The sequence below is a fragment of the Urocampus carinirostris genome, chromosome 14 (genome assembly GCF_059441175.1).
Source record: "Urocampus carinirostris isolate Australia breed hairy pipefish chromosome 14, RoL_Ucar_1.0, whole genome shotgun sequence".
NCBI classification, from domain to species: domain Eukaryota; kingdom Metazoa; phylum Chordata; class Actinopteri; order Syngnathiformes; family Syngnathidae; genus Urocampus; species Urocampus carinirostris.
In genome coordinates, this window is record NC_142362.1 from 4,532,475 (window position 1) to 4,545,000 (window position 12,526).

Sequence of the window (12,526 nt, forward strand, 5' to 3'; positions counted from 1 at the left end):
TGGATCGGGGATCGATACAGGAAACAGAATCGGGATACAGGTCGCCAGGACAAGAGAACGAAGCTTGGATCGGGGATCGATATAGGAAACAGAATTAAAATACGGGTAGCCGGGACAGGACAATCATCGAACTGAGGTGCCATTTTATATACCAATAATATTCATATTCGCAATGAATAGAATTTGAATGAAAAAATGTAATGTTACATGTCAAAAACTACTTGGAATACTAACTGATAAAAAAATTAATTTTAAAGCCCAACTAAATAGAATACAAAAAAAAGAAATATATGCTCAAAAAAACCCTAAACCAAAAAGCTCTATCTATCACGTATTGCTCACTTCTCTAGCGGATTCCAATCTAGGGTGGCCCAACTGCGCACACCTGCATCTAATCTCACCTCTATATAAAAGTTGTTAGATTGTTGCTGTGCCCTGGTATTTGTTTCTCTGTTCTGGCCCTCGACCACCCCTGGACTACTTGGATTCTGCCAGTAGTGAGTCATCCACAGACTTTAGTCTTAGTCTTATGTGACTTTTCAGGACTGTTTTTTTCTCCATTTATCCTTTTTTCCTTTTGTTGTCACAGTTTCCCCAAATAAATTGTCATAAACTCAATTTTGATTTGACATCAATTTCAAATCATGAGGAGAGTTTGATGAGCTGAAATCCTAAACACATTCTGGACTCCAGGTACAGAGCTTGAGGGCAGGGGTGTAAACAGGAACATTCCTCAATTCCAGCTTGCGTCTAGAAGATCACAGCAAGTACTCTCCAAAACTCGTCATCGATTATAGGACATAATAGCTCCCCTTAGGCCAGGGTTGGCTGGCTGGAGTTGGTCACAATTTCTAAGAGTGATAATGATATCTGGAGCAAGGACAGTTTCTCTGACTTTAAGGTCTCTTCCTGTTTTCCTGTTGAACATTGTATTAAATGAATTTGTCATGATTACTGATTCGCTCCAACATCCACGGTACCTGATTGGCTGTTGGACTCTATTTAAACTCCCGCCTTCCGAAAAGAACCCGTCAGACTGTCTGCGAACCTATGCTCTTAGCTAGGCAAGCTTTTGTACTCTCCGACACTATCCTGCCCTGTTTCCCGCCTGATACTGTTGTAGAAAATAAACTTGCATTTGTAGAATAGATTTGCATACATTTAGAAAGAAATGTAGAAAGACTTGCTTACAGTTGGGAGAAATGTTGTTTACATCTCGGGAAGGTCTCGAAGGACGAATTAGTATAAACAATCCTCCTTAACGGAGGACAACAGATAACGGCAAAGGGCAAGGTGACATAAACTGGCATATACTTAAAAACACTTCCAAAAAAGGACGGAACCCTGGGCATCTACGCCTTCAGGCGTGAAAAGGGACGGGGCCAAACCGGGTACACGTGCTATGTTGAAAACTATAAAGACACACGCATATCTTTGATTCGCTGAGTCTCTTGTTGAAATTGTGTATCAATAAAAAGAACTCCCTCTTATGTCATTTTGATTCCTGCATTTCTTTGAACACGTACGAGACGATTCAACAAATTGGTCTTATCTTCAACATACCTGTTGCCGACCCCTTTTCTGGACCTGTTTCTGTTGTTGCTCCTCCGTCCTGGCCATCAACCTGTTTTTGCCCCGTTTCCTGCCTGATACCTGTTGCCGACCTCGTTTCTGGACCCGTTTCTGTCTCTGCTCCTCCACCCCGGCTATCGACCTGTTTTTCTCGGTGCCAACAACTACCTTCGCTCGACACGGAAGTGCCACTTCCGCGTTCCTGCTATCTGCTACCCGTGACCGACGATCATCGGATCGTAAATGCAAGTCCTGTTCTCCTTCTTGGTAAAAACCGAGTAAACGAACGCTATTGGGACCCGTCTCCGTTCCTGGTCTGTGACAGAATTACAATAAGAGTCATAAAAAAAGAACCACAAGGTGAAGGTTAATGGTCTACGGAGGAGATTTTAAGTTTCCAGGTTACATTCTTCCTTTATAGGTATCCAGATGTGGCTTCGACAATGTTCAGTGTACTTCCTTCATTTAACTTTTGCAAACACTGAGTACCGTATTTTCCACCCTATAAGACGCACCTAAAAGCCTTTATTTTTTTCAAAAGCTGACCATGCGCCTTATAATACAGTCCGCCTTATTTATGGAACAAAATTAATTCGCAAAGTCTTGCAACTAACTTGCAGCCGCCGACTAGATTTTCCCCCGAACGCCAAGTATTCCGCGGTGTATGCTGGGATTTATTTACCGGCGTTTCATTGGCTAACCAGTGTGTCAATCATCATTTGAATCGATCACTATTGGCTAAAGTTATTCGGAGGTCAAGGGGCGGATCCTTTTTATCATTTACAGGCTGGCATTGGCTTAAACGGCAAAACAAAGCCTGCAATTGGCCGAAAAAGATGAATGCGTATAGCACGTGGCTGACGGCATACAGAAAGCATTTTTTTACTATTTTGTATTTGTAAATGTTTTATTCTCCTGGATTTACTAAACTCACGGGTATAAGAGGAGAACGGCTGCACATTATTATGAACACAACGACTTCGGTGAGCTACTCTGGCTATATATATTATCCCTGTATCTTGTTTCAGACTGAACTCGATGTTTCTGTGATCAGCGGTGCAGATAATGGATGGAATGGAGTGTCTATTTTTAAATTAAACTCAATTCCAAGTGTTTATTGTCATATATACAGTAAAGTTGCGAGCGAAAAAGAAAATAGAAACTAAGGAATGGTTGGCATTTCTTGAATCCCAAGACTTTAACCTTCCGAATGATATTTGGAACGATGCATTTGAGTGACATCGTACGGACACTGTTTCCGTACATGTCTGAGACACGTATTTGCTTCTTTGCAAGCTTTCGGAATGTTAAGGAGGTAATAAGTTGGACTGAACTATCTGACTGTTTTGTCCACGTTCCCATTGTAGCGCCTTATTATCCGGTGCGTCTTATGTATGTCAAAAATAGGACCAAAAACTATTTTTTCGGGGTGCGCCCTATAACCCGGTGCGCCTTATAGTGCGGAAAATACGGTAAATATCTGCGGAGCGCATGTGGCATATTGCTGTTTGAACTACAGTGAGTCATTATACCATAACGTTTTAAGAATTTAGGAAAAAGTCCTTCTCAAACAGACACGTCCTTCCTCTTTCTCAGTGTGACTTTTCTTTGAAGAATGATTTGAGCAAGGTATCGGGTCCCGGACCAAAAGAGCTGAAGCAGTGGAAAATGGGGAACTCGTCCCAGCCCTGAAGCATAGGCATGTTTAGAAGAATCTGGCAGAACACCCAGGAAGGATGAGAAGATGCTTGTTTTTCATTTTGCCTTCTTTAAGGACCAGATGATTAGATCGTTAGATCAATAGGTTAAATAGAACACAGTGCTTTGGTAATATCCCACTGGACCACAGTGGATTTGGCTGGCGGCCACGAATAATCATCTCATTCCGGCCTAATCGGAAACATCCGATCTTGGACTATCCGGTAAACAAGACGGGATTTGGTTATTCAAATGAGATGCGTGCTGCCCGCAAGCAGTCTTGTTTGGACACTTGAGATTTGATCTACTGTTTTCTTGGCTGGTTTTCCGTCTGGGCCGCAATTGGATTTGCTTTTTTTGTTCATACCTCTTTGGGTTTGTGTCAAGCATTGGATTGGTCAAATAACTTCCTGCCGATAGAGGGATTACGGTCCCAAGCCACCTGGAAAGTCACCTGGCTAGATATAAAAAGAAGGACTAGAAACAGAATCCTCTTTTTAAACATTTTTTAAAACTGCACACCTATGAAAGAAAATCTAGTCCCCTTTAAAGGGTTCCCCCTGGCTGCGTGTAATTGTTGTACTGGCCCTAAAACCATCGGGTCAGCGGCCTGGAAGTTCTCAAATTGAGCGTTAAACCTCAGGTTGGTACCCCGAAAGTCCTCAAACATGAATCTTCAACCTCTGGTTGGAATTCTGAAAGTCCTCAGTTGTAAACCTGAAACTTCTCATTGGTACCTTGAAGGTCCTCATTTGTAAACCTAAAACTTCTAGTTGGGATCCTGTAAGTCATCAGTTTTCAACCTAAAACCTTGGGTTGGTAACCTGTAATTGTTTAAGTATGAACCTAAAACCTCTGGTTGGTACCCTGGATGTCCTCAGGTTTAGACCTACAACCTCTGGTTGGTATCCTTTAAGTCGTCAGGTTTGAACCTAAATCTCATTGTTAGTAACCTGGAATTCCTCGGAAGTGAACCAAAACCTTTTAGTTGGAACCATGGCAAACTTCAGTTGTAAACCTAAAACTTCTAGTTGGTACCCTGGAAGTCCTCTGTTGTGAACCTAAAACTTCTGGTTTCCATCCTGGAAGTCCTCAGTTTTTTACCAAGAACCTCTCGTTGATAACCTGAAAGTGTTCAGGTATGAACCTAAAACCTCTGGTTGGTACCCTGGAAGTCCTCAGGTGTAAAGCTAAAACCTATGGTTGGTAACCTGGAAGTCATCAGGTTTGAACCTAAAACTCATTGTTGGTACCCTGGTAGTCCTCAGGTGCGAACCGAAAAGTTTTGGTTGGCACACTGAAAGTCCTCAGGTGTAAACCTTAAACTACTAGCTGGTGCTCCGGAACACTAACTTCTGACCAGTGCCCTTGAAGTCCTTACTTGTGAACATATCAATGACCCTCCACAAAACTATTCCTTTGAGTTTTTACACAAACTTAGGAAGCAACAAAAATCTGCAGAAGTCACCAGGACTTTCTCTCTGTCTTTGGAACAAGCCCTTCAAATTTTCTACCACTTGTCTCAATAGATACTTGGCAGTCCAGAATGATAGAAAGGCAGCTGTCCTTTACAAATTCAGGTTTTGGACTTTTTTGCTACTGCCATTCTTCATCTTTTCTCGAAGAAAATTTGCCTTCATTGGATCTCTTTCGCCATTCAAAACCATGCATGAAAGTCCCCAAGTCCTCCTTAGACGTTGTCTCTACACCTAACACTAACACCCTAACCGTAATACCAAACCATAACCATACTCATAACCTCCTAAGCTTAACCCCTAACTCAATGACTCTAACCCCTTACCTCAACTCCTAAACATAACCTCTGAAGTTATATACTATTTTATACGCAGTTTTATTTCACTTATATTCAAAAATACTTGTCCTTCTTCGTGTCACCTCAGCCTTGAGTACATTTCTTCAGAAGGGTGTCGAAACCGCATTTCCTTTGGAATGTGTCTTTGGAATTCTGCTTCTGCAGATAAAAATGACTTAATCTCCTCACCTGTGGGCAAGGACGATGACCTATCACCTTTCTCCCAATGCTTCGAAGGACGATTGGGATAATTGCATCAACACTGCGCGGACCAATCAGCCAGAGGCTTGATCATGGGGTGTGGACAGTCCATCCCATGTGGGATAAAAGGGGCATCCCGGACAAGCCCCCCTCGTCTCTTGCACACTCGTCGGAAATGTTCCCTCTAATTTTCCACGGGTCTGAGCGTTCACACAAAGTCGGTGAGCAACGCTTGAAACAACAGTGAGCAACAGCGATCCCAAGTGTGGCAACTAAATCATTAGTAGTACGATACACAACTGTATTTAATCACATTTTTTAGTGGAAGTACAATGTTGGCAACAAGATTGACTTGGTATAATTGGAAATTATTTGAATGCAACACAAACTTTTTCTTCTTTTTCCCTGTTTTTTTTCTATTTATTTAAATTCCTTTTAAAAAATCTCATTGTGTTTATTTTTTCCCAACTTTTTCTTTTTGTTCTCTATTTACTTTTTTTCCTTTGTTTCTTTCTTTTCTTTTTTTCTGGCTTTTTTTCAGAATTTTTCCTTCTTTTCTCTCTTCCTTTTGTTTCCTTTTTTCTCAGCTTTTCACTACTTTTTCATTTTAGTATTTTTTTCTTTTTTGTTCTATTCCCCCTTCCTTTAAGTCATTTTGTGCATAATTTTACGTAATATTTGGTCATATAGGGATGAAAGAAGCAAAAACAACCTAAAGAGCCGTTTAGGACCCGAAAGAGCCGGTTCCTTTTAGTGAGCCCAAGAAGCCGGTTCTCAAAAACTCTAAAAAGTCACACACACGCAACTTCAAGGGAACATTGCGCTGGATAGATTTTCTTGTGCGCTGAGAATGTGCACGCACGCAGCTTAGAGGGAACACTGCTCGTCGGTACGATTAATTCAACTTCTCCGACTTCTGAACATGCTTCTACTGTAAGGAATTAGGAGTCAGATTTCACTTTAATTAATGTTAAAACCTTACACCTCCTAAACCCTAACCCCTAACACGCAACCAAATTCTGACCACCTAACAATAACCCTTAACCATAATCCTGAACCCCTAAACCGAACTCCTTAGCATAACCCCTAACTCTCCGGCAACCCACTAATCCACAAAGCTAACTCAGCTGTATCGGAGGAGAGAAACATCAAAACCAGGCCTACTTATGTGTCCCGAACTGATCTCTGTGAACAGCCGCAACAAAGACCGCCATTGACTTATCAGAAACTTCCTACAATGCCGACTCATTTTTTTTGGTCTCCTAAGCGTCTGTAATTAGTCCTGAGCGTCAGGAGCAAGAAGACCATCAATCCGACGCTTTCTATCGTCAATGTTTGATTTAACGCAGACCGTTTTTCTTTTTTTTCTTCGGAATGCGAAGACATCAGCCAAACGTTCACTTAAAACTCAAACAGCTGTAAAGACTTAAGTAACAGATCGTTCCCAGACTAAGTGCTCGTCTTTTGTGTCCTTTTCCCCGCAAATCGAGTCTCGTCTTGTCGGATTTCGACCTCAGGAGAAGGCGCGACGTGTCGACTTTGAGCAGGAGTTGGAGTGAATGCCGTGTTCGGTCTTGGATACCGGATACTGGAAAGTGGAGCAAGATACCAGACAGGACGGGAGAGACGGGATCGATACCAGATACTGGATACACGAGCAAGATACCAGACAGGGCAGGACAAACTGAATCAATACCGGATACTGGATACACAAGCAAGATACCGGACAGGGCAAGACAGACGGGATCAATACCAGATAGTGAAGACTGGAGCAAGATACCGGACAGGACGAGACAGACAGGAACAATATTGGATAGTGAAGACTGGAGCAAGGTACCGGACAGGACGAGACAGACAGGATCGATATTGGATAGTGGAGACTGGAGCAAGGTACCGGACAGGACGAGACAGACGAGATCGATACCGGATACTGAAGCAAGATAGCAGACTGGACAAGACAGAGAGGATCGATACCGGATACTGGAGCAAGATACTAGACAGGATGAAACAGACGGGATTGATACCAGATACTGGAGACTGGAGCAAGATACCATACAGGACGAGACAGACAAGATCGATACCGGACAGAGTCAAAATCCACGTAGAACAAGTGCAGAGGTTCGTTGACGGACTGACAAGGAGTGAATGAGAGCACTGAGTTTAAATAGGAGGGAAGCCAATCAGGCAACAAGCAGCAGCTGGCGCCAAACGAGCGGGCCCAAGTGAGGGCAATGGGCAACCGTGAAAAATGTAATCTTGACAGGCAATTGTAATTTAAAGTACAATATAGAACAGTCTGAATAAGTGTATGGTGAAGAGTTTCCGTAGAGCAGTGGTTGGCACATTCGTCAAACACTCGAAAGGTTCCTGCTTCAAGACCGGGTCGAAACATTTTTTGACCTGGAGAGGGATGGGTGCCACCAGGCTGTACTTGCCTGAGACACACCACAGAAAAAGGTGCCACCATAGTAGTTAAGGGACCCAACCCAGTATAAGAACATTACATGTCAGTAACGATGTACCATAAAGAACATGCTAACAAGGTTACCAAACTCTCAGTTTAACTCCAAATCACTAAATCCAATAAAATCTTTATCCTCTGTCTTCTGTCTGTCCCTCACCCCCTCATACACCCCCCGTCCGGAGGACAACAAAGCCTATACAACAATGACAAGACAGTATCCTCACTGTAAAATGTGGACCTGGAGTGCCACGCCCAATTTCGTTGTCACAATATATCCCATGTTGTAACAACGACAATAAAGGTATATTCTATTCTATTCTATTCTATTCTCAATGTTTTTTATAAATGATCGGTAATGTTGAAATGATCGACACATGCCTAGAGCGCCCTCTTGTGGTTTAGTATGAAAGTAACACGTGAAATGATATAATAATGTGTGAATAGTTTCACACACCAGTCGCACCGGACTATAAACACACCCTTGGCCAAACTATGAAAAAAACTGTGACTTATAGTCTGGAAAATACGGTAATAATCAATTTCAATCAATTTTATCAATTTGTTGTTGCAGCAACGTCATTATTTGGTCGAAAAAAAAAAAAGGGTTTTACGAGACGTTTTGAAGGGCTTATTTAAGACTTACTGGACAATATTGGGTCCATGTTGGATGGGCTCAACATAACCCAGTTTTAGATGCTCCACCGGATGCTAACGTTCCACCGGATACTAATGTTAGCATAGCGCTAAATCTCCTGCTCGCTGCTATCAATAAACAGCAGCTCGCACACCCCGACCGAGCTTTTATCGTCGCCGGCGACTTTAATCGGGCATGTTTAAGGACTGTACTTCCCAAATCCATTCAATACGTGGACTGAGCAAATAGGGGAAAAAAAACACTGGACCGTGTGTACAGTAAGATCAAACATCTAGTTGGATCCGGCCATCTCTGTCTGTCCCTCACCCCCTCATACACCCCCCTCCGGAAGGAAAACAAAGCCCATACAACAAGGACAGTACAAACATCTTCTTTGTTTCTTTATCTCTTTGTTTTCCTTATCCTCACTGTAAAATGTGGACCTGGAGTGCCATGTCCAATTTCGTTGTCACAATATATCCCATGTTGTAACAATGACAGTAAAGGTATATTCTATTCCTTTCTATTCTAAATCACATCTAAGCCAGGCTTACCCAAGCCTGTCTTCCTCTTTCTTGCGTAGGTGGAGGTCTCTCTGGACAACCCGCCACACATGTTTGGCTTCCTCGTCGGTGAGCTTGGAAAGATCGGGCTCTTTGCCCGTCAGGCGGCCCAACATTCTCCTGGGTTGCTCTTCCACGGGCTGCTCGCCAGCTGTTTCGACTCTGTAAAACAAGAAAGAGGTTGGACGATACGGAATTTAAAACAGAAAGCCAGCGAGAACATTCACCCATCCGTCAGCGTTACACTGCTACTGCTTTTGCGGTTGGAACAAGGCAATTCATCTGAGTAACCCAAACCTAAAACCCTTTAGCCCCTAAACCAAGACCTAACCATAGCCCTTGAATTTAACATTACAAACCTAATCCTACCCTCTCTCCCTTAACCCCCTTAATCCTAACTCTGAACATCTTACCCTAACAATACTCCTAATTCTAGCCCTAACCATAGTACTAATCATATCCCTTAACCCTTAAACCTAACCTATAACACTTACCCCCCCAAACCTAACCCAACACAAACTCTAACCTCTAAACCCCTTAACCCTAATCTTTAACCCCCTTAATCCTAACCCAAAACATCTTATTAAACCATACTCCTAATACTAGCCCTAACCATAGTACTAATCATATCCCCTAACCCTTAAACCTTACCCATAACACTAACCCTGCAAACCTAACCCAACCCTAACTCTCTAACCCTAACACTCCAACCTCTAAACCCCTTAACCCTAATCTTTAACCCCCTTATTTCGAACCCCAAACATTTTACATTAACGCTACTCCTAAAGCTAGCCCTAACCACAGTACTAATCATATCCCCTAACCCTTAATCCGTACCCATAACACGAACCCTCCAAATCTAACCCAACCATAACTCTCCAAGCCTAACACTCCAACCTTGTAACACCTTAACCCCAATCATTAAACCCCTTAACCCTATCCCCAAACATTTTACCCTAACACTACTCCAAATCCTAGCTCTAAACATAGTCCTAATCATTGTTCCTCACCCTTAATCTTTACCCATAACACTAACCCTCCAAACCTAACCCAACCATAACTCTCTAACCCTAACACTCCAACCTCTAAACACCTTAACCCTTATATTTAAACCCCTTAACCCTAACCCAAAATATTTTACCCTAACACTAAAAAACCTAGCCCTAAACATAGTCCTAATCATATTTCCTAACCCTTAATCTTTACCCATAACACTAACCCTCCAAACCTAACCCAACCCTAACACTCTAACCCTAACACTCCAACCTCTAAACCACTTAACCCTAATCTTGAAACCCTTTAACCCTAACCCCTAACATTTTACCCCAACACCGCCCCTAATCCTAGCCCTAAACAAAGTACTAGTTATATCCCTTAACCCTTAAACCTAACCCATAACACTTAACCCCCCCAAACCTAACCCAACTCAACACTCCAACCTCTAAACCTCTTAACCCTAATCCTTAACCCACTAAACCCTAACCCCAACCATTTTACCTTAACACCACTCCTAATCCTAGCCCTAAACATAGTACTAATTATATCCCTTAACCCTTAAACCTAACCCATAACACTTACCCCCCAAACCTAACCCAACCCTAACACTCTAACCCTAACACTCCAACCTCTAAACCACTTAACCCTAATCTTGAAACCCTTTAACCCTAACCCCAAACATTTTACCCCAACACCGCCCCTAATCCTAGCCCTAAACATAGTACTAATTATATCCCTTAACCCTTAAACCTAACCCATAACACTTAACCCCCCCCAAACCTAACCCAACTCAACACTCCGACCTCTAAACCTCTTAAATCTAATCTTTAACCCACTCAACTCTAACCGCAACCATTTTACCCTAACACCACTCCTAATCCTAGCCCTAAACATAGTACTAATTATGTCCCTTAACCCTTAAACCTAACCCATAACACTTACCCCCCTAAACCTAACCCAACCCTAACACTCCAACCTCTAAACCCCTTAACCCTAATCTTTAAACCCTTTAACCCTAACCCCAAACATTTTACCTGAACACCACTCCTAATCCTGGCCCTAACCCTAGCACTTATCCTAACCCTTAACTTTTAAACCGAAACCTCCAAACCTAACCCATAACCATAACCCCACAAACCTAACCCCCTAACCCTAACATCCTAACGTCTAAGCATTTTATCCCTACCACTATTGTTAATCCTAATCCTGGCACTAGTCCTAACCCCTACATTTAGTTTACCTCTAACTCCCACCGCTAGCCCTAACACTCTAGGCAATAACCCTAACCTTAGCCCACTAACCCTAATGCTAACCACTTAATCCCCTAACCCCCAAATCTAACCAATTATTTCTCTAACCCTAAATCTAACCCCCCAACCACTAACCTCTAACCTCAACCCTAGTTTTCTAACCTCAACTTCAACCTGTACATCGTAAACCTAACCCCCTAACCCTAACTTACTAACCCTAGCCACTAAATCTAAACAGAGGAAGATCCCAAATCAATTGATTAAACCAGGCTAACAGATTAGCAACGCAAATCCGTTTCAGCTAACGAGCGTGTCGAGAACAAATTTGATGTAACGGTTTGAAAAGGAGCATACACAAAAATGACTTTCTCAGGTAAAACCATTTTGGGCGGCAGTTGGAAAAGACCCGGCGATGTTTAGGACCGGCATTAGCTTGTAAGTCTACTGGAATTCATCCAGGATTCTCAACTTGTAGTAAAAGTTTCTGCCTCGGGCCCCAAATGAGTTTTTCATGCGGCAGGTTTTAATAGCTTTACCACCCGATTTCATGTGGATGCGCAAAACAGGTTGGGGGTTTGTTTTCCTCCTTAAAAAATCTCAGTGATAGATAGAGCACTCTCATGTACAGTGGACCCCGGGGATAAGGTAACCCTGCCTTATGTTTCACTTTACGGTTAAGGATAAAATGTTGTTTTTTTCTGGTGTCTTTTAGCAAGTGAAAGTTTTTAAAACAGTTTTAATGTTGACTCACTGTTACTATCCTTTCTCTGCATCCACCCACTAACTCCACCGTACCAGCTCGAGTCACGTCACACAAATCCAATTGTAAACATTTTCACTATTCCTAATTTTAGATCTGCATGTGTATCAGAAACCTTTTTAAGGATAATAGTTACGTATTTTAACATAAAAATTATTTTCATTTTCCTGTTTTTAGTGAAAGCTTGTTTTTTTGTTATAAAAAAGCGCAAAAATGCACAGTATATAATAATTGTAAATTATATCCATAAATGCCCAAACAATAAATACCAAATCTGAAAATGGAGGTCAATGTTTTTACATGACTGCAAAAATATATATCACCATTCTATACCTATACCACTCTTTTGTTTTGTTGCTATACATGAGCATAATCATGTATGTATCTATCTATCTATCTATCTATCATCCGCCTTTTCATCTATCCACCTTTCCACCTATCTATCTATCTATCTATTCATCTAGACATCTATCTATCTATCTATCTATCTATCTATCTATCTATTTATTCATCTAGACATCTATCTATCTATCTATCTATTCATCTATTCATCTATCTATCTATCTATCTATCTA

The 12,526-nt window shown here is 41.9% G+C and overlaps 1 protein-coding gene across 1 annotated transcript in view; it reads right to left on the reverse strand.

The window, feature by feature from the left end:
* The window catches only part of mlphb (melanophilin b), a 42,928-nt gene that overhangs the window by 27,636 nt on the left and 2,766 nt on the right, over positions 1-12,526 (reverse strand). Inside the window, exon 2 of the mRNA XM_088353492.1 lies at positions 8,937-9,107. Within this exon, the coding sequence (XP_088209618.1) occupies positions 8,937-9,061 (125 nt within the window). The 5' untranslated portion in view covers positions 9,062-9,107. The remainder of the gene's footprint in view (positions 1-8,936; positions 9,108-12,526) is intronic.